The sequence below is a fragment of the Brassica rapa genome, chromosome A08 (genome assembly GCF_000309985.2).
Source record: "Brassica rapa cultivar Chiifu-401-42 chromosome A08, CAAS_Brap_v3.01, whole genome shotgun sequence".
Classification (NCBI taxonomy): Eukaryota; Viridiplantae; Streptophyta; class Magnoliopsida; order Brassicales; family Brassicaceae; genus Brassica; species Brassica rapa.
The window spans coordinates 2044283-2067200 of record NC_024802.2 but is presented as its reverse complement, the minus strand read 5'-3'; the positions used below and the strand labels follow the sequence as shown (position 1 = coordinate 2067200).

At 38.2% G+C, this 22918-nt stretch overlaps 3 protein-coding genes across 3 annotated transcripts; all 3 read right to left on the bottom strand.

Annotated features, from left to right (window-relative positions):
• Positions 1 to 5686: 5686 nt before the first annotated feature.
• On the bottom strand, positions 5687 to 17037 carry LOC103832850 (UDP-glycosyltransferase 89A2). Its single transcript, XM_033277336.1, has one exon. It carries the CDS (start codon positions 9044 to 9046, stop codon positions 7676 to 7678), a length of 1371 nt encoding a protein of 456 aa, XP_033133227.1. The 5' UTR covers positions 9047 to 17037; the 3' UTR covers positions 5687 to 7675.
• Positions 17038 to 17044: 7 nt separating this feature from the next.
• Positions 17045 to 19423, bottom strand: LOC103833215 (putative nuclease HARBI1). Its single transcript, XM_009109314.3, has 2 exons — positions 19186 to 19423; positions 17045 to 18780 (listed from the first exon to the last, which is right to left on the bottom strand). The coding sequence occupies exon 2, from the start codon at positions 18755 to 18757 to the stop codon at positions 17480 to 17482; it is 1278 nt and encodes a 425-aa protein (XP_009107562.2). The 5' UTR covers positions 18758 to 18780; positions 19186 to 19423; the 3' UTR covers positions 17045 to 17479.
• A 373-nt stretch (positions 19424 to 19796) lies between these two features.
• On the bottom strand, positions 19797 to 20573 carry LOC117127357 (glutathione S-transferase T3-like). The gene has a single exon (XM_033277480.1). The coding sequence runs from the start codon at positions 20571 to 20573 to the stop codon at positions 19797 to 19799; it is 777 nt and encodes a 258-aa protein (XP_033133371.1).
• Positions 20574 to 22918: the final 2345 nt, after the last annotated feature.

The following is a 22918-nucleotide window of genomic DNA, read 5'->3' as shown; positions in this document are numbered from 1 at the left end:
GGGAGATCTGGTCACGACAAGAAGGATTGCTGGCAACTCGTCGGCTTCCCGGATTGGTGGACAGAAAGAAACCAAGGTGGTGATCGAGGAGGTCGTGGCAAAGGAAGAGGACGAGGTGGAAGGAGTCAGCAACAACAGCCTCGTTCCAACGTAGCTCTAGCGGCATCTGGATCAGGAGTACCATCACTCACTCACGAGCAGTGGGCCTCTCTGACCGCGCTACTTGAACTGAAGAAGTCGACGCCAATACCAGACAAACTGAATGGTAAGCGTCAAACTGGTGAGGTGATTCTAGACACTGGAGCATCTCACCATATGACCGGTGAGATAAGATTGTTGACTGATGTAGTAGACATAGTGTCATGTCCGGTTAACTTCGCCGATGGGAGTCAAGTGAAAGCTTCGAAGAGTGGTTCGCTTAAGCTTTCTGATAAGCTCATTCTGCGAAACGTTCTATATGTGTCTAACTTGAATTGCACGCTACTCTCTGTCGCCAAACTGTTAAAACAAACGGGTTGTCTTGCTGTTTTCACTGACACTCTTTGTATATTGCAGGACCGTTTTACGAGGACCCTGATTGGAGCCGGTGAAGAACGGGATGGAATATATGTTTATCGAGATGTCACCATGGTCCGAGGATACAGAGTCAAAGCTGCTGAAGACAAGACTTTGTGGCATCGGAGATTGGGACATCCAGCTTTCGGTGTTCTAGGAAATTTACCTTTTATTTCTGGTGTTTTAGACAATAAAGAGAAATTTGGTGGTTGTGATATTTGTTTCAAATCTAAACAGACTCGTGGGGTGTTTTCCGAGTCATCTAATAAAGCTTCTGTTGCATTCGAATTAATACACACTGACTTGTGGGGTCCCTATCGTAAACAATCCTCTTGCGGAGCAGTGTACTTCCTCACCATTGTAGACGACTACTCGCGAGCAGTCTGGATACATTTGCTCCTTGAGAAAACAGAAGTCAAAACAGTCTTGCCTAATTTCTGTACGTTGGTTCACAAGCAGTTCGGACGGTCAGTACAGAAGGTGAGAAGCGACAATGGCACAGAGTTCATGTGCTTGTCACAATATTTCACCGCTAATGGGATTATACATCAGACATCATGCGTAGCCACTCCTCAGCAGAATGGGAGAGTCGAACGGAAGCATCGACACATTCTCAACGTGGCTAGATCTCTGCTGTTTCAGGCAAACCTTCCCACAGAGTTCTGGGGCGAAAGTGTACTCGCAGCAGCCCATGTCATCAACCGTACGCCTTCTAGTTTACTCGATGGAAAGTCACCATATGAGTGCTTGTATGGCAAACCGCCAGTGTATGAAGACATAAAGGTGTTCGGGTGTCTGTGCTTTGCGCACAAAGCATCGAGAGACAAAGATAAGTTCAAGGAAAGGAGCAGGAGATGTCTGTTTGTGGGATATCCATTTGGAAAACGAGGTTGGAAGCTATATGATCTGGAAAGCCATGAATTCTTTGTCTCTAGAGACGTAGTGTTCTCTGAGAACACATTCCCATATGAGGAAGAGACAGGAGAGTCCCCTGCTGCCGCCATCTCTCCAATTGTTAATGACTTAGGTGATGATGACTGTGATCTACCAGTCGTGGAACCCAGGGGGAGTGATGATCCTACGGCAAGCGCCGCAGGTGAGGTGAGAAGTGAAGAAGCAGTCGCTGATGGAGTCGCGGTCTCAGTCACAACTGAAGGCGTAACAGTAGACAGAGCTGCCAGTAAGGCTGCAACATCTGATGTGTCACCTACAGATGTCACAGTCGCAACATCAGAACCAAACCAAGAAAAGGTTCAAGTAGAATCAGCTCTTGGTAGAGGACATCGTGTCCCTCAACCAAACGTGAGACTTCGAGACTACGTCGCTTACAACTCGCAATGTCTCCTCGATAAACATACTCCCGTTCCAATTGCAACTCCATCTCGGTCTTCCAAATCGGTCAAAGGTACGTCCTCATATCCCATATCGGCATATGTCTCTGACGCAGTGTTTTCATCGAAACATCAAGTTTTTCTCGCAGCTATATCAGCGGAGAGAGAACCAAAGAGTTTCAAAGAGGCCGTGCAGGACCCTCGTTGGAATAACGCCATGTCTACTGAAGTTGTGGCTCTTGAGGGTCAAAGAACATGGGACGTAACTGACCTTCCTAAGGGAAAGAAAGCTCTTGCCTGTATGTGGCTATACAAATACAAGTTCAACGCTGACGGTACGGTAGAGAGACCCAAGGCTAGACTTGTCGTGTGTGGAAACAGACAGAGAGAAGGCGAGGATTACTACGAGACATTCGCACCCGTGGCAAAGCTGACTACGGTGCGTACATTGCTTGAGGTTGCAGCGTCTAAGAACTGGGAGGTGCATCAGATGGACGTCCATAACGCATTCCTCCATGGAGACTTGAAAGAAGAAGTCTATATGCAGATGCCTCCAGGGTTCAACACAGACGAGCCGGGTAAGGTTTGTCGCTTACGCAAATCACTATATGGCCTTAAGCAGTCCCCGAGGTGCTGGTTTGCGAAGCTCACTGCAGCATTGAAGCGGTTTGGTTTCAAGCAGTCGTACTCAGACTACTCTCTCTTCACATTCATCAAAGGAGATAGTTCACTACGGGTGTTAGTATATGTAGATGACTTGATCATTGCAGGAAACAGCTTGAGTATGATGGTTAAGTTCAAAGCGTATTTAAGCAAGTGTTTCAAGATGAAAGACCTGGGGAAAGCAAAGTATTTCCTTGGAATCGAGATAGCAAGGGGTCTGCAAGGCATGTTTCTGACACAAAGAAAGTATGCATTGGACATTGTGGCAGAGGCTGGACTGCTTGGATGTAAACCGGTTTCTACGCCTATGGAACAGAACCACAAGCTCCTGTCTGACAAAGGTCCAGCATACAAGAACCCGGAGAGGTTTCGACGTTTTGTTGGTAAATTGGTTTATTTGGCCATAACCAGACCGGAGCTTAGCTATTCGATCCATGTGCTCTCCCAGGTCATGCACAAGCCGCGTGAAGCTCATTGGGATGCGGTCGTTCGAGTGTTGAGATACCTTAAAGGATGTCCTGGTCAAGGCATCATGCTGAAAGCATCAAGTAATCTGCGCCTGCGAGCGTTCTGTGACTCGGACTGGGCTGCCTGCCCGACTACTCGACGGTCTCTATCTTCATTCATCGTTCTGTTGGGTGATTCACCCATCTCTTGGAAGACCAAGAAACAAAACACGGTCTCACACTCATCGGCTGAAGCAGAGTACAGGTCGATGGCAGTAACACTACGAGAGCTGAAGTGGCTAAAGAGATTGTTGAAAGACTTGGGAATCACACACCAGGAAGCGATGGAGCTGTTCTGCGATAGCAAGGCGGCAATATACATTGCAGCAAATCCTGTGTTCCATGAGAGAACAAAACATATCGAGGCTGACTGTCACAGTGTTAGAGATGCAGTGCAAGATGGAACAATTGTGACGCGTCATGTCCGTACTACTGAGCAGCTTGCAGACATAATGACTAAGGCTTTGGGAGCTCCTGCATTCCAGTATCTTATGACCAAGTTGGGTGTTCGAAATCTCCATGCACCAACTTGAGGGGGAGTGTTAGAGATGGTTAAGTGAGATGGTTAAGTGTTGGTTAAGTGTACCAAGTAGTTAACGATACTTGTGGGATAAGTCATTGTTGTAATCTGGTAGATAAGCACGAGTAGATATCAGATGAGATGAAATCTTGGATGTTAAGATTCTCTGGTCTCGTATATATGTAAGACTCACGTTGTTGAATAAGACTCAGAACATTCTCAATACTTTCTTCCTCTGTTTACAGTACTCAACTCGACCATAAATAGAAGCATTGGCTGCATTGCATAAGACATTTTAGTCAATAAGCCAAACAAAGAAATGAGCAAAATGGAGACTAAAATATATGGTTCTTTGAAGTTGTGGCAGTACATTCTGTATCGGCTTCTTAGATGACACAGGTGTTTCACAGTTTGAGGGCTTATCTTGAATCTAGAAAGTGTCTTGTTTATTTCTACAAATCAAGTAATGTACATTTTAGATAGACTCTTAGAGCATCCTTATCCGTGCAGTTTCTCAAAAGGAGTTTTCATCAAATGAATATTAATATTTTATTGTAATTTGTTTATTAATTACAACTTGTTATATTTTAAAATGCTTAATGTATATAAAAAAAAACACATGTCTCTCAAAGTATCTAAAATGGGTGTTATAAGAGCATCTCCAATGAGGGTTCTTTCCATTGGAGTTCTTAATATATGTGTTATGTATATATTATATATGTATAACTAACTGTAGGGTCTATAATTTTTGTGGAACCAAATAGATAAGGGTTCTTAAAAGAGAGTTTTAAGAATCCTTAGGGCATGATTATAGCTGAAATTGTTAGGAGGTTTCTTAAAAAAAAAATTCTTTTTTTTGTTTTATCTGATTAAAAAAAATTAAAAAGAAAACTAATCGCGGACCACCACGTGGCAGTGGGGCTCGCAAACAGTACAAGAAACTAACCAATATCCATCCTTAATTCATTACTTTTGTAACCGACTCTTATGCTTTTGTGGGGTCCAAGTCCTTTAAATCCCCCTAAGGACCCCTTTAAATACTTCGATTAAAAATGGTCTTAATAACCTTTATTTATGGAGTTCCACAATAATTGTGGACCCCACAATTATTTACACATATATAATATATACATACATATATATATACATAATACATATATTAAGAATCCCAATGGAAAGAACTTCCATTGGAGATGGTCTAAGTTATGTTTTGAGAACTTTTCTTTTCATCTTTCATCTACTTTCCTTTTTTTGTAATTATTTTATTTCTAAGATACTCACTTAAAGCCTATTGTTTGACATGCTCTTAGAGCACCCGCAACGGGGAATGAAGAGGAATCCTTAACTCTTAATACTAGGTTATTAGCAATATAATAACAATATAAAAACTTAGTTAACTAAGGATTGGTCCGTAAATAAGGATTTTAAGGACCAAATCCTTATAGACGTGGCGGCTTGGCATTGGGTGGGGAGAGTGTTGTGTTTCGTTTGGAGAGAAAAACATTTCATTCTCGACTCAACAAGAGAAAAAAAATTTGCTCTCGGCGACAAAGAGGCGATTGTGCAGTTCTTGATTTCTCTTGGGGAGAAAGGAGACGAAGGCGAGAAAAAAAGCTTTCCTCTCGGCGAGAAAGGCGATTGTGCTCTTGTTGATTTCTCTTGGCGACAAATCCGACAAAGGCGAGAAAAAACAATTGTTCTCGGATAATCATGGTAAATCGAAGCCTTCTCTTGTTGATTTATGGATTTAGATTAGGTTGCATGTTGTTTTCCTCGCAAATTAGGGTTCGGTTTTGGGTTTTCAATCGATTTGGGGATCTTTTCGTGTGAAATTAGGGTTTGAAAACGAAATGGGTTTCAATAGATTTGGGGATCTTTTCGTTTGTAGTTAGGGTTTCAAAACGATTTTGGTTTCAAACGATTTTGGTTTCAATCGATTTGGGGATCTATGACTCTGTTGAGCTTAGGGTTTCCGATTCTTTCTTAAAGTTGTGATTATGTGCTTTGGCTCTGTGATTATTGTGGTTTAACGGCATGACTGAATCATCTGGGTTTGAGATCGTATAGGAGAACAAGTTCTTAAATTTTCATGTCTAATATTAACCTTGTCAATTTCTTTCAGGTTAACGAAACATGGGACAAGATTATAGCTACAGCCAGCCTTCTTCATCAGACGAGTATGACATAGGTTTAACCTGCCTCCTTCAAGCAGAAGCTGATATGTACGCGGATGAAGCTGAGAGTAGCTACAATATTCAGGTTCCGGTTCAGTACCCACCTCAACCTGAGGCTGATGATGGAATCCCGAAGACATGCTACTGTGGTGGTGAGCCTGTTGTTGCAACATCTTACACTAGAAAAGATCCAGGCAAAAGGTACTTCACATGTGAGAATGTTGCTGATGGAGACTGCCATGTTTGGAAATGGTGGGATGTGGCGGTTATGGAGGAGATGAGTGACTTTCAGACACAACTTAGGCAGCTTAAGGATCAAGGTAATGAGAGCAAGCAGAAGCTGGTTAAGCTAGAGAATACAGTCTGTGAGTTATCTAAGAAGAAATCAGGGGCTACAAATGGATTTGAATTGGTTGTTTGTCTAATGGTTTGTGTATTAGTTTTAATAGGTTTGGTCGTCATGTTTCTGCCTGGTTAGTTTCTCTCCTTCTGCTTTTGATCGATGTTTCTTCATTTTTAAAAAAACTTGACTTTTTAATCTCCTATCTGTTCAGGAGGAGCTTCAAAGACTTAAAACGGCATGTCTCTGACCTCGCGAGTGTCTGTAAGGTATGTAGAAACTACTTCCTAGTCTCATTTCTTTGAATAATAAAAAAAACATATAGTAGTTGTATGTATAACTATATTGAACATATAGTAGTTGTATGTGAATAACTATATTATGATTCAAAATGTTTAAAGTCGGGAATAACTGAAAATGAAAGTGAAAATGTTATAAATGCTAAAACTCATTTACTGTAAAACTTTCCAACTGGTCAAATTTGATTAGTGTTAAATGCTACTAAATTACTTTCTACCTTCCTAACTCCTCAGATTTGATTTTTTTAATTGTTACTTAGTTATAAATCGGTTCCCGAAGGCTCTGTGTTGCTAGTAGAGTTCTCAGACCATTCTACTTAGTCAGATTAGATTGGTGTTAAATGCTAATGAATTGCTTTCTACCTTCCTAACTGCTCAGCTTTTATTGGATTTAAATATTTCTTAGTTAAAAATCGCTTGCTTAAGGCTCTGTGTTCCTAGTAAAGTAACACAGACCATTCTCTAACCATGGATAGCAATACTGGTTTTGTTAACCTCATGTATAGTCACATGTATAATTTGGCGTACTACCTCACAGACAGTATATATCCAAAATGGTCAACATTTATCCAATCAATCTCACTTCCTCAAGGTCCTAAAGCTGAGTTATTTGCTAAAGTTCAAGAAGCAACCCGAAAAGATGTGGAGTGGACTTTTGGAGTATTGCAAGGTCGATTTGCGATTGTGAAAACACCCGGCTCTTTCATGGGACAAGGAAAAGATAGAGAAGATTATGAGAGCATATATCATACTACACAATATGATAGTCGAAAATGAACGTGATGGATACACTCGGTACGATACATCTGAATTTGAAGAAGGAGACGTCACCAGAAGTTCACGGGTGGATATGTCTTATAGTACCGACATGCCTTCAAATCTCGGTAATATGCTTGGCGTTCAGATTCATGTTCGCGATAGGCGTATATATGAACAATTGAAAAATGATTTAATTGAAAACATTTGGAACAAATTTGGTGATAAAGATTAATAATTATTGTATCTTAATATTTAATCATGTAATAAATAAAATTTTAAATTTTGCATGTTATTAAATTTAATATTTTTTATTGCTAAGAGCTTCAAATTGGAAAACACCATTAGACATACTATTTTGATTAGAGTCCTTAACTATTCTAAAAAAAAATTAGTTTAATAATCATAAGGACTCCAATGATTATAACACCATTGGAGATGCTCTTAGTCTTAACTAAGAAGATATGATGCTTTAACAATAAAACACTTTTTTTATTTCCATAAACCGTTTTAATCATTGCAATCATATCTTTATAGAGAGTCCAGTTCTTTGACAAGTCTTTCCAAATCAATAGTAGAGCTTCCTCTTACTTCTGTCGCAGCACGTGCCTTCTTTCCCATCTCCTTGGCCCGAGCACGTACCTCACGTCCTTGCTCACCCATTGTTTCAGCTATGACCCGACCTAACTCATGTGGGTTCGGCACAGTCTTACCCCCTTCACAGACACTAACAGCTACACCTGTATACTCCACCAGCAACTTGGCATCCACAAACTGATCTGCTTCCATAGGCCAAGCCAAGATCGTTGTTCCGCTGGCTACCGCTTCCAGCACCGAGTTCCATCCACAATGGCTTAAAAACCCACCAACGGCCACGTGACTCAACACAGCCACCTGAGGAGCCCACCCGATAATAATCATTCCTCTACCGGCGACCCGATCCTCAAACCCATCGGGTATCGGGTCTGTCTTAGCCACCCAAACGAACCGGGTCATGCTCTTTTCAAGACCAAGCGCCAAAGCATCACATTGCTCTTTACTCAACACTTTTTGACTTCCAAAACATATGTAAAGCACAGATCCATCCGGACATCCGTCAAGCCAACTAAACAAGGTCTTCACGTCTACATTGAGTTCTGATTTTCCCTTGCCTAAACCGACAGAAGAAACCGGACCAACACCAAAAACCCGGTTATGACCCACTTTCAGCTTCAAATACTCCATGTACTCCTCTTCCAGACAGTTGCAAGAATTGAAAATACAACCATGGCTAGAGAAGTTCATGGTCATGTCTCTAACGATATTAACATCTCGCGACAAGGGAGATTGCGGGGTTAACGGTAGATGCTCTGTCTTAAGAACAGGGGAGCGAGGAAGATCCGAGATACAGACAGGCTCAGTTTGGTCATAGAGATGACGCTTGTCGGAGACATAATGTACAAGCGAAGCAAAGAACGCTCCAGAACTGAAGAAAGCAAAGCGAGGAACACCGAGATCGTTGGTCCATCCGAGGAAGAAGTCAGAGATGAGAGCAACGGGAGGATTTGGATGAGAACGTAACCACTTGATGATAGGCTCTCGAAGCTGACGAAGAGAAGCCATGATATGAGGAGTACAGCCAAGGTCTTTGACGTTCTCAACGCCGGAAGGACTGTGAGGGAGAGGTAGAGTGACGGCGGAGACGGCGGATGGATGAGCGGAGAGAAGAGGGGAGAGGTGAGGAAGGTTTTTAGGTGTGACGATGATTGAGACAGTGACGTTGCCAAGAAGACAGAGTTGATGGGTTAAGTCCAGAAGAGGAAGCAAGTGGCCTTGTGCTGGATATGGAAACACCATGATATGCGGTTTTAAACGGTTGCGTTTTGACTCCTGAGGTGTAGGCGAGAGCATTTCTCCGGCCATTTACAAGGTTGAGTTTGTTGTGATTGGTACGTTCATTGGCATTTTATATGTCTGTTCCTAGGGTTTTGGAAGCCTAAGATGATTGCAGAAAAAAAAACATAATACTTTTTGTGGTAAAAATATGTATAGTAATAAAAATTATATGTTTCGTTCAGAAAAAAAAATATGTATTTTGTAAAATGTATTAAAGGTGGTTAACAATATTTATTTATAGGATATACTGTACTGTATAAAAGTTAGAAAATGGACCCCTAAAAGTTTACATTATCAAGAGGTTTTAGACATGTTTTTTGTTTGGGTTTTGTTTCGTTAGACATGGCCCTGTATCTACATTGTGATAATATTTTTTTTTTTGAGAAAAAAATTGTGATAATATTTACTAATAAAAATTATTCTAGATAAAACTTACGACTAATTTAGATTATTTCTACCTTTTTGAACGTATATAGCTGTTTTTAATATATCTAATTTCTAGATAAGTTGCTAACTTTTAGAAAGTTTTGGGAAAAAAATCTCGAGATTCACATTTGGTAGTAAGAAAACGCGCAAATATCTCCCCGTGACAGTGAGTGGTTGTGTTATTGAGCTGAAATCAGACGAAATTAAGGACAAGCGCAGTGACAGTATCCCTAGGGTAAGTTCAAAGAAAAAAAAAGACAGTATCCCTAGGGTATCTGGTGAATAAAAGAAACAAGAAAAAAACAAAAGAGAATAAAACGGAGAGAAATGAAGATTCATCTTTATTGGGAAAGATTTTTAAAAAGTTTTTGAGAAATTCTAAAGACAAATGATCAAGGCCGGTCCTGAGATTTTGGAACATGTGACTGTTTCTATGTAATTTTTCTTTTTTTTTACAAATTTAGAGGTTTAAAATTTTTTTTGAAAGCTTATTTATATGTAATTTTTTTTAAAAAAATTGAGAACCTATTGCAAATGTTTCACCTAACATGATTCAGGACCGACCCTGCAAATGACAATATTTTAATGGCTATTGACAAATTATTGGTATGTTATTTTATTTTTAATCAATTTTTTTTAAAAAAAATGATAAAGCATTAATGAAGAACTCAGATTTTAATGGCTATTGACAAATTATTGGTATGTTTATTTTATTTTTAATCATTTTTTTTAAAAAAAATGATAAAGCATTAATGAAGAAACTCAACTGAGTTTCTGCCTAAGAAAGAAAAAAGCAAAGGACAACTGCAACCTAGGACGTGGCTTTAGAACACGCGCACATGCAGACCCGCTAGAAGTAATCATGCTGTGATACCGGTTAGGTTAACTTTGCTTCTTCTTCTTCTTCTTTGGCCACCAAGTACGGGTTCATGTAATGACATTAGATTTGCCTTTCCAAATCTTCTTTTGGCCCCTTTTAATTTAATTGTTTTCAGTCCAATTTATTTATTTTCTACCCTATTCGAACACTTTCAACGGAGGTTTTTGACATAAGTTTCTAAAATTAAAAATAATCAATTAATAAGAAAAAATTAGGAAAAGTGTCAGAAAAAGTTCTAAACTTATATATTTCAACGACTTTATAACCTACAGACTCATGTGTCACTTTTATATTATTTTAAATTCAAAAAGATAAATAAAAATTAATTACTTCATTTAATTAAAATAAAATATTAATAATTTGTTTACTTAATGAGGTCCCAATGGTTGTTGATGCTCTAAGACAAATTATAAATCTCTTTATGTAACTAACCATTTTTGTTGGTATTTATTGAGATATACCAGCAACGTATAAGTTACTTTTTGGCTACTTCACTATCACCTTTGTTCCATATAAAAATGCAAAACCAAAAATATAGTCGACATAAAAATTTCGGAATCTTTCATCAACAATGATTCTATAACGCTCCGACCGTCCACGGGTAATGGGCCATCCACATCCGTTCACTCGATCCGTAGGCTTCATCCTGTTCCAACAGTCGGTGCATTAATTTTTCTGAAAGTTCGAAATCATTGTTTACTGACCCTACAATCACCACCCGATGTTTCCACTTTTGACCTCACTCGCACGGTATCACGATCCCATAGGTTACCCATCCTCTCACTACTCCAGTCTAAGCACGCTTAACTTTGGAGTTATAAACGGATGTGTGATGGAAAAGGTAAGTCAACTTTAGTGACATAGGTAGCCAAATCAATCATCTTAAGCCTTTCCATATATCACAACTCATGATGTCACAATTCACCCCCTTTCAAAGAACGCAACGTTCTCGTTGCACCCCACGACATGTCTCAAGACAGCTTTCGGACCAGAACCGAGATGGCTAACCTGGCTTTGATACCACTTATAACGCTCCGACCACCCACGGCTAATGGGCCATCCACGTCTGCTCACTCGGCCCGTGGATCCCATCCCATTCCAACAATCGGTGCATTAATTTTTCTGAAAACTCGAAATCATTGTTTACTGGCCATGTAATCACCACCCGATCTTTCCTCGTGTTTTGACCTCACTCGCACGGTATCGCAAATCACTTCCCGATAGGTCACTCATCCTTTCACTACTCCAGCCCAAACGTGATTAAGTCTGGAGTTCTAAACGGATATGTGACATAAAATGTAAGTCAACTTTGGTGACATAGGTAGTCAAATCAATCCTCTTAAGCCTTTCCATATATCACAACTCAGGATGTTACAGATTCACGTATATCTAATTCCATCGGTTAGGTTAGCGAACCCATTTTAGAAATTTTCAGTTATAAATATCAGCTCATATTGTCATTACGTCTCTTCTATAAATGTTACACAAACACATTTAAACCATTGCGTTTTGAGTCCTGCGGTTTAGACGAGAGCATTTCCCGGCAAATATACTTAGTAAATAAAATTCATTTTGCATTTTGTAAAAAATATATTAAAAGATGGTTAATTCTTTTTTCTTAATATGTGAGTTATAAACGTAAAATATATTTACAAACTCAAGAAAATGACACTAACAATACTTATTTTTAGGATTCCAAACGTAAAATAGATTTATAAATCCAAACCCATCCAATTCCATTGAAATAGATTCCAAACGTGAAATAGATTTATAAATCTATTTCACGTTTATACCAATTAAGTTTCGTGTCTGCATAAGTTGGATCTTTCTATGCTATCCTTCCAAACTCATCCAATTCCACTGAATTGATCTGTGGAGGTCCATGAACCATCCACCGTACAAATATTACCCAAGCTTAAAGCTTGTGTTTCTTCAACAATTTGCGCCCGTGGAAGAACATTTATAATATCCTTTGTATTGTACTATGCTTGACATTCACTCTCTGCATATTTGACTAACTCCAATGGGTCCCTTTCTATACCTCTGAATAACTTGTCATTACTCGCCTTCCAAATATATAAGATAATCCAAGAATAAGGGTATCTATCATCTTCTGGCTCCATAATAACTCTAATGGTTTGGGTTTTGTTTCATTAGACATGACCTTGTATCTACATTTTGATAATTACTAATTACAACTATTCAAGATAAAAGTTACAACTGATTTAGATTCTTTTTTACTTTTTTTGAACGCATACAGCTGCTTTTAATATATATATCTTATACTATAAAGTAGACTTTTTTCTTTCCTTGGGGCTTTTTGATGACACCTGTCACGCTTTCATTTGTTGAAGATTTTGGGTTTGGGCTTCTAGGAAACATACTGGCCCAGTTGTAAGATAGTTTACCAAATCAAGCTTTTTTCTCTCCCTTTTCTGCCTCCTTCTCGCCGATGTAGTTTTTCTCGGCTCTCTCTCTCTCTCTCTGTCAGATGTTTCGGTGGTTATGTCGTGCTTCTCTATGTTTGTGGTAGAAGCTTTTCTGGTCTGCTCCGGTCTATCTTTGAAGGTGGATGCTCGAGTCTCGCCTCGCCTCGCCTCGCCTCTTGGTGGTGGTCCTATGCCGCTGAAGGTTTCTTTTGGCGACTATCCTTACACGACGGCTTCGTCGTTTGCTCTTTAGGGTTCCTGGTCTCCGGTTAGCTCCCGTTTAATTTTAGTTAGGTTTTGTTTCTATTTCAGTTAAGATTACCATTGATTTCGGTTATGTCCGGGTTCATGATTGGAATGGTTTGTAAGGAAAACAAAAACAAATTAGAAAAAGAAAAAAATTACTGCAAGCAAAAGTTCAAGTTCGAATGTCCTTATTCCCCACTCTTCTTTCAATTATTCATCATTCAAACACAGTAACAGCTCCATGCCGACCTTCGCTTCAGATTCTCCTCTGTCACTTACTCACTATATATTCGCTGCTCACCCACGGTGACAAGGTGCACGCATCAAAATCCACTTTCTGATTTCGAAACTCAAACTTATTTTTCTCCTCTGTATACTATGCCGCTTCCGATCCTTCCTACTTTCTATTTCATCAGTTTCTTGAGTTCTGTTGTCTGTCAATTTAGATAAAAACCTAACCCTTTATGGGTTTTTGATGTTTTATTTTTCATTGCTTGCCTGGATTGCAAACCTTTAACGGGTCGTAAGATTATGAGCTGACCGTACTCAAATCAAAAGCCAAGCGAATCACATGAGATCTTTCGGTACGAGTCACTACCTATAGCACGACGAATGCTTTTGCTTATAATATCATCAATAAAAGCCTCATATTGGAAACAAATTACAAATATAGATGAAATTGTTGGTATTATCTATCGTTTCAGGCCTGGTTTGCAAACTTTCAAAAGAAAGTTGTTCACTTTTTTTTTTTTGAACAACAAAGAAAGTTGTTCACTAGATGTGACAAAGAAGTGTTCTGACATCTCGAGCTGTGTTAGAAGCATGAAGGTAGCTCACGATTTATCTGTCACTTTTAAGAGTTTTTCTTTTGTCTATGCTACAAAGTTGCAATATATGTCTCTTTATTTGGGTTGAAGAGTCGCAGAGTATGATGTACAAGTTATTGGAATATCAAGAGTCGATAATGAGATTTTATGACATTATTTTGGTAGCCCAAATCAATAAGCTGCTTACCTTTGGTTGTCCCACTTCAACTTTATTGTTGAGAAAAATTACTAACCGCATAAGATGATGAGGTTAAGTTCCCATAAATCAAATAAACATACGTCAAAATATTACAATAATTATAATGGACAATGTAAGAACAAATATTTGACAGAAAATTGAAACAAAACTACTTTAAAATAAAAAAAATACTCAAACGATTAATTCTAAAAATAAACAACAATCCTTAATCCTTATATATAAAAATAAGAAGAATATATGAATAAAACTTCATTACACACGTTTAAATTCATATTAGTCTTTAAAATAAAATTTCAAATGCCGTTTTTTCTATATAATGTCCATATGGTACTTAGCAGTATAAATATGTTTTCTAAATAAAACATCAACTTTACTTTATGTTTAAATTTCAACTAAATAAACTTTGTTACGATTACCAGCTATTTATTTTATTTTTATTGAATTGATTAGTCACAACTACTTATGCTATTCCACTTTGAAATAAGTAACTTCAAAACAAAGTAATACACTATCGCTAACCACTATCAAATGAATCCGAAAAATATCATTTTCTTTTAATATAGTTTTATTTTCATATTTTTGAACATATTTTCTTTAATAAGGCCATAAAATGAATTGTAAATTTACGTAAGAATAAAACATACAAAACCGGCGCGTAGCGCCGGAATACTACTAGTATATATATATGATGAACTATTCTAGAGTTATTTCTCTGTTTTCATATATAATTAAACCTATTGAAAGTTATAATATATCTCGAGATTCAAATTTTGTATTAAGAAAACGTGTAATATATAATAGAATTGTTATCACAAGTTGACAAAAAGAAGAAGAATAGAATTGTTATAAGAAAACCTAGTAGATCTTTCCCGTGACAGTGTAGTGAGTGCAGGGCCGTGCCTGACATTTGGCAAACTAGAAGCGAGAAAAAAAATTGGCCCAGAATCGCACTACTCAGCATTCGAACCCAGGGCACCCATAGAGGGGTCTCATATTATAGCTTCTTGCACCATCTCTGCTACCTAATTATTAGAAAAGTTGGCCCCAAAAATATTTTTATAGTGATCAGCCCTCAAGCAAATGCTTGATGGGCTTGTAACTAGGCCCGGCCCTGAGTGAGTGGTTGTCTAATATAGCCAAAATCAGTCGAAACTAAGAATGAACCATTCCGGCCGGCCGCCTTAATGTTCTTCCCTTTGAAATTCTCTCTTTGCTCTCTTTGTTTTCTTGTATTTTGTCTTTCTTGTAATAAGTGGTTTTTCACAACTTAAAAACTGAAAAAAACTGATATAAATCTTAACATTTACACAAAAAAAAAACTAAGAATGAAAAGAGCATAGGACAATTCATGCACGTGGCTTTAGGGCACTCGCAGAGGCAGACACACTCTCATGCAGAGCTGGTCCTAGTGTATTTGAGGCTACTAGCTAAAAATAAAAAAAGTGGCCAAAAACTGTGATTTAGACCAGGAAAGATTCAAACCCTTGTCCCCTTGGCAAGATAAATGCTGTTTCAACCTCTCGACTACACAAGTTTTTATTAATTTTGTGACTGGTTTAGTACATATAAATTGGTGGCCGGAAGCTCATACTTCATCAACTTGGGCCCAGGGCCAGCACTGCTCTCATGGCACGTTTGTTAACTTTACCTTTTTTTTGGGGTTAGTTATGGCCTTACGGGTAACGGAAAAGAAACAAGAAACCAAAACAAGCTAAATTCTCAAGCCTTAGTGTGCTGAACTTTGGCATCTTTCACTGCCGTTTTTGACTTGAAACCGTTCAAATCAATGTGGAAAATCAAAGTGAAAAATCAAAGTGAAGGTTATCCTGTGGAAACAATATTCGGCTGGTGGTGGTCTCAGTGAGATGGTTTTAGTTGATGTCAACGTTAATGTACTTCATGATTTCCTACTTTTTTATTAGAATGAGTAGCTTTCAACATGTTTTCTCTATCTATCTTGAATACATTTGGATTTTGTTATGTTTTTATTCACATGAAAATAAAGATTTAACGTTGAATGCATAACTTAGTCTACGGTTGCTTCGTTTATTAATTGGGTGTTTTTCAAAACCAACCCACTTTTTCAAGTCAAATCCAAAACCAACCCCTTTTTTTTGTCCATACTATTCATCAATAAAATTTCCATATTATCCATATGTTTTTATACATAAAATAGGCAGGTTATGTGAATTTATTGTTTACATTTGCCAGCAGTATTGTATTAAACTTTCACCCAGTGCATACACACAGGTCATCATGTAGTATATAGATATAAAGAATAATATATCTACTACAGCGCACGGGTGACAAATTCACAAGTTTTTGGTTCAGTGTTTTGGTAGTATGTGGCGAGGGTGAACCGATCTATCCGGTTATGCACATTGGTCATCATAAACCGGGGAAAGCTAAGCTCCTGAATCTTCATCGGGGCAGTTAGCCAGATGTTAAAGTTAATGACTTCACAGCACTTCCATAGCTCACCAAACAGATAAATGAAAATGAACGAGAGTCTGACCTAAAACCTCCAACGTAAGACAAGCACACACTTTTAAAGAAAAGATTCAATATATAGCTACAGATACAGTCTCATTATGATACATACCTAAATGATGAAACATAAACAAACCATAGTGCTCATAAATCATAAGAAAAAAAAACACATCAAAGCATATTCTTTAAGAGCATACTTCTCTGCTTGCAAACAAAGATAATAGAAAGTTTCACACCACAAATATTGTAGAGAGAATGAAAGAAGCTAAAGAGCAAAACACGCTTTCGTTCTTGGACCATGTATATAAGCAACGACCTTGGACCAGACAGACAGGACGAAGGAAACTTTGGTGTTTGAGTTTTTCAGATTTTGTCAAGCTTCTCTGCCTTCACAACTGGATTTGCTTTAGCTATAGGTTCTTGCACAGCGACATGGTAATTGAAGGAGCAGTTATGTATGTCTGCATAGCGGTGTGTCCCGCAGAAGAGGTCACCACTGCGACATTTGAATCCAGTCAGACCAACCCGTTTCTTGCAAGTAGCACATCGGGTTGGTCCTTCCTTCGGTTTTGACACTTGGAACACATGTTCATTGTGGAAGCGCTTCCGAAGAAACCACAATTCTTCGAGGTGATCTTTCTATCCTTACGATCATCTTCTAGGTCTGTGTATTCCCTTACTTCGAATCCGCAAGAAGGATTTCTAGTTCGAGAATCTATCCATTATGTTTCCCGTCTCATAAGCATATAAGAGCAACTCCAATGGTGTTACCCACCATTGGAGTCCTTAGGATTATAATAGTATTTTTTTTTTGTTTTTTGAATAGTTAAGGATTTGAGTCTAAAATGTATGCCCAATGGTGTTACTCAAAATGAAGTCTTTAAGAATTTAAAATTATTAAATTTAAAAAAAAATTAATTTAAAATTTTTTTTATTCAATGATTAAAAGCAAACATACGATAATTATACATCTTCATCATCACCAAACTTGTTCCAAATATTTTCGATTAAATCATTTTTCAATGCTTTGTGTGTACGCCTATCTCGAACATGATTCCGTAGACCAAGCATATTACCGAAATGGGTAGGCATGTTGTTAATATGCTCAACATGTGAACTTCTGCTCGAGTCTCCTTCTTCAAATTCAGATGTATCGTACAGAGTGTATCCACCCCGTTCATTTTCGACAATCATATTATGCAGTATGATATATGCTCTCATAATCTTCCCTATTTTTTCCTTGTCCAATGACAGCGCCGGGTTTTTCACTATCGCAAATCGAGCTTGCAATACACCAAAAGCACGCTCCACATTTTTTCGGGTAGCTTCTTGAACTTTAGCAAATAACTCTGCTTTAGGACCTTGAGGGAGTGTGATAGATTGGATAAATGTTGACCATTTTGGATATATACCGTCCGTGAGGTAGTACGCCAAATCATACTGGTGTCCGTTGACTATGTACGTTACCCTTGGAGCTCGACCTTGATAAATGTCATCAAATACAGGTGATCGATCAAGGACGTTAATATCATTTAAGGTACCTGGAGAACCGAAATAAGCGTGCCATATCCAAAGATCTTGTGACGCCACAGCCTCCAAAACAAGTGTCGGCTTTCCTGATCCACGTGTGTATTGTCCTTTCCAAGCGGTTGGGCAATTTTTCCACTCCCAATGCATACAGTCGATGCTTCCAATCATCCCCGGAAAGCCGCGGATCTCTCCAATATTGAGTAAACGTTGAAGATCCTCAGGATTGGGTCTCCGTAGATATTCTTCTCCAAATAATAGAATTACAGCATCTGTGAAATGGGTTAAACATGAAAGTGCGGTGCTTTCACCGAGTCGGAGATACTCGTCGACGGCGTCAGCCGCACAGCCATAAGCAAGCATACGAATAACCGCCGTACACTTTTGTAGTGTAGATAGACCCAACCGTCCGACTGCATCTCTCCTTTGCTGAAAGAATGGAACATTTGCTGAGAGGGTGTCGATAATACGCATGAATACTTGCTTGTTCATGCGAAAACGACGTCTGAATAAATTTTCTGGAAATGACGGATTTTCACTAAAATAGTCATTCCATAGACGGTTGTGGCCCGCTTCGCGGTTTTGTTCGACATATGCACGTTTCTTCTTTTTATTTGTTCGATTCTCCATGATGCTGTTGTATGTGTCTTCAAAATATTCATCAAAAGCCTCATTGACAGCCGCATCGAGTCTTCGGTCGACTTCATCTGCCATATTTGCCTATCCTTCTTTCAAAACTGATTTTTCAAGGCACACGTTTTAGAACTCTTAACATTATATTAAACTTATTTATTATAAACTTTCTTTTGGTATTATTTTTTTGAATTGCATTAATCGTAATTTATATTACTAAAGTCATCAGCTGATAATTGTTATATAATAGTATTAGGAAAGGGTTAATTAGTCACGTAATACACTCACTTGTAAAAAGTAGAATTTTACATATATCAAATAAATAAATAAAACTTTTGTGGAAGTGAGTTTAATTAAATAGTATAGTGATTTCTCAGGGGAAATAACCACACTATCCTTCTTTGTGCTTATTTCGAAAACCATAATGCCCATAAATTGAATTGGAGACCAAACCGTAAACCGTAAACAGGCTTCTACTTCGCAAAACTATTTCAAAAACTAATGCTTACAGAAACAAGGCGTGTGATGAGAGGATGGTTTTATGTCGTGGGATGAGAGGATGAACGTCTCGTCTCAGCGATCAAGGCGTGTGGAGATTGGCAACAACGACTTGGTTCGTTTGCTTAAGTTTGCTTAAGTTTTTGAAGGTTGAGTATTTCGTTTGTAAGTAGGTTGTACAAGGAGAAGAAGAGCAAAGGAAATAGAATACACTAAAACATCATTACATCCGGTTTGAGACAATACAAGGAAGAAGAAGCACAAAGGACTTCGTTCACATAAACAGACTTATAAAGGCAACATGGTACACGACTTGGTTCACATGAAAATACAAAGAGAAAGATACAAATACACCCGTGACTTGGTTCACATCGAAATACAAGGAGAAAGAGACAAACCACCCGTGACTGAAGAGAGAAGAGATACCAGCTTTTGTCTTCAACAAGCACATGGTCTTGTACTTCACCTGAAACAGAGCAAAATCACGTGTGTAAGCAGAGGTTATCATCGTAAAGTAGTCTAATGCAAACATCTAAGCTAGTCTAATGCAAACATCGTAAACTAGTCTAATGCACACATTGTAAAGTAGACATAGGCAAACTAAGGTTAGAGCTAACAAACCCTACAACAAAGCAGACATAAGTTTTATTTTGAGAGCTGATTCCATCTCAGAGAGAGGCTCGGGCTTTGCAAGCAAACTCTCTAGCAAACTTTCCTTTGAGATTTGTTTTTTTATTTCCAACAAATTCTCAAGCTTTGCCAATTCTTCTTCTTTTCCAGTTTTCTTTCTCTTTTTAGCAGCCTTCGCAGCCTTCACTCCAATTGGTCTCTCTTCTGGCTCTGGCACTGACCCTTCGTTCGCAACAGGATCCACTGGTTTGCGCTTTTCTTTCTCAAGGTTGGTGGAGCACCATTTCACATCATGCCTAAGCTCCCTCCACGCGTGTTCCAAGTTGAACTTCTGGTTCTGGTCACTGTGGAAGATATCCAAGGCAGACTTCATCACATCGTTGTCATTTTGCCCGCTTGTCTGCTCCCTCAGTGCCATGTCGTAGCAGCCAGCAAACTTACATACCAAATCGTCGATCCGAGCCCATCTTTGCTTGCATTGCCCAAGTTCTCGTGGGATAGTCCCAACCAGGAGAGGACTAGAATTGTAGTACTCTACAATTCTCTTCCAGAAGGCACCAGCTTTTTGTTCGTTGCTCACTATTGGGTCTTTGCTGGTGTTGAGCCACGCACCTATGAGGATTAAATCCTCCTTCGGTGTCCACTTTCTCCTCTCTTTGACACTAGACTCATCACTACTTTGACCGGTAAAGAAAAAAGGTTGTGATGAGCCAAAGTCAATTGACCCTTGGCTCGCTAATAAGTTAACATAACCATTGTTATTTGCCATTTAGGAAGAAGTCTGTGTTTCTCTAGTAGAAACACAGAGGATTAAATAAAGGATTCTACATTAACAGCATTGAAGCCTAGTAGGAAACTGTCATATCAAAACAGCTCACGACAATAAAATTAATGTTTTAGTCTAAAAGAAGCAGTTAAGGAATAATTTAGTGGTGGTTTGGTGTGCATTTAAACTACGAAGTTAAGTTTAGTTTCAAACTAGAACGTTAACCAGTACAATCCTAGTTTGTTTTCAAACTGCAAGGAGAAACACGCACGATCCTAGTTTCAACAAAGTTACACACAGACGGTCCTACTTTGAACTCAAACTACAAGGAGACACATGCACTATCCTACTTTGTTCTCAAAATTAAACTACAAGGAGACACAGTTCAAAACACTAACCTCAGCGGACTTTCTCAAGTTCAGACACACGCTGAAGAAGCATCTTAACCTGGTACTGAAGAGACATCACAGAAAACAAACAATGTGTTAGAAAGATTGTACAAACACCAATGAACATTAACTTATAAACTAACCTTAAGCGCCTCGCACTCTAGCTGAAGCTTCTCCTGCTCCATCATGCGATGTTTGAGCCTCTCAAACTCTTGTTGCACACCCATAACCCATGGTTGCCTGAAATGCATCCCGTCATTCTGCGAAAACATTAAATGATTAATCAAACAGAAAATCAATATGGAGTATAAAGAGACAGAACATTTTGAACCTGGTAGTCTTTGCAGATGAAGTATCTTTTCCCGGGGAGGTAGTCATATGAATCCTCTTCGTCGACGAACTCCTTCGTGATAGATCCACGGGGGCACAACTTGGGAATTCCATGTTGGGCTTCTGAAACGAAATGAAGCATGTTGTAGTATGCTTTGTGTGCTTTCATATCTCGCATTTCTTCCTCCATTTAGAACCTACAAGAACAAAAAAATATAATCGAATCAAAATCCCCAAATTAGAAAACCCTAAATCGATTTATAAAACCCTAAATCGATTTACACTCAAACCCGAACCCGTAATCGCGACGAAACAACAAAGAAGCTTATCGAAAAGAAGAGAAAAGCAAACCCAGATGGAAACCCTAATTCGAATTAAATCCCCAATTCGATTTCAAGGCCGAAAGCTATTCAAATCCCCCAATCGGATCCCTAAAAACTGATGAAATCAACATGCATCAACTCCATAAGAAAAAATAATGAGTTTAAACGGTCGGCTTTACCTTCAACGACGCGGATCGACGAATCGCCTTTGCCTTCGCCTGGAGAGATGTAGAGGTTTTTTATTCAGATCGAGTCGCGTAAATGAAAGTTTGACTTTCGCTATACGAAACACAACGCTTCTCCGCACGAATCAGGTGTTGCCAGCTCATCTAGGACCAAAGCCGAAAAATCCTTAGGTAAGGATTCTTTCTTAGCTTAACCTAATTTAATAATCGTTTTTATTCCAAATTTCCCTAAGGATTAGCGCTAAGAAATACCTAACAACCCGCGTTGCGTATGGTCTAAGACCTCTATTGATATGAAAATTAAATAACAATAAAAAACTATTAAAAATTCTTAAGATAATTCTAACTAATTAATATAAATACTAAAATAATTGTAAACTAGATAATAAAAATATGTAGAATATATCCAAATATCTCTCTGTATCATTCTTTCCGGGTTAGAGAAGATTTGTCCTTGAATCTTAACTGTGATCTTCAACCCCAAAACCAGATTTGAAATCTTCACATGAAATGTTATTATTTTGCATCTCTTCCATTTGTATCTCTTCACCTTCTTATTTATTCATCTCCAAACAAATTATACGACATGTATTGCCTTTAGCCAAAATTTCCATAATTTGCATGAAACCTCCTTTTTTACTCCAAAACCCCAAGGAAACACATCTGATTGGCTTCTAGTGCTGTTGAATATATACGTGACAGTGTTTTTAAAACTGGACCGGCAAGCGAACCGGAATTGTTTTGGGTCATGGCTCATTGTAATTCGACCGGATCTGAACCGGGTTCGATCGAATTTATTTAGATTAAACTAAATTTAATGATATTTTATAAATAATATGCATATTTTTTTAAAAAAATATATCATATCAAATAAAATGTTTAAATAGTCATAATGTGTAGAAAAACAAAAAAAAAAATTAAAATCATAAAACAATATGGAAAGCACATTTAAACTTTATTCGTAGATCTTATCACTCTACATCTTCATCACCTTTAAAAAAAATTATATACACATTAGGTAAAAGTTATATTTTGAAATACAAATTTCAAAAACGAAAATGTTTCAATGATTTAAAGTCTTCAAAATAAGTGATCATGAAATAATTTTTTTTTAAAAAATG

What these genes read in the sequence shown, in the direction of transcription:
- LOC103832850 (XM_033277336.1), bottom strand. Translation starts at nt 9,046, where the DNA reads ATGGCCGGAGAAATGCTCTCGCCTACACCTCAGGAGTCAAAACGCAAC.
- LOC103833215 (XM_009109314.3), bottom strand. Translation starts at nt 18,757, where the DNA reads ATGGCAGATGAAGTCGACCGAAGACTCGATGCGGCTGTCAATGAGGCT.
- LOC117127357 (XM_033277480.1), bottom strand. Translation starts at nt 20,573, where the DNA reads ATGGCAAATAACAATGGTTATGTTAACTTATTAGCGAGCCAAGGGTCA.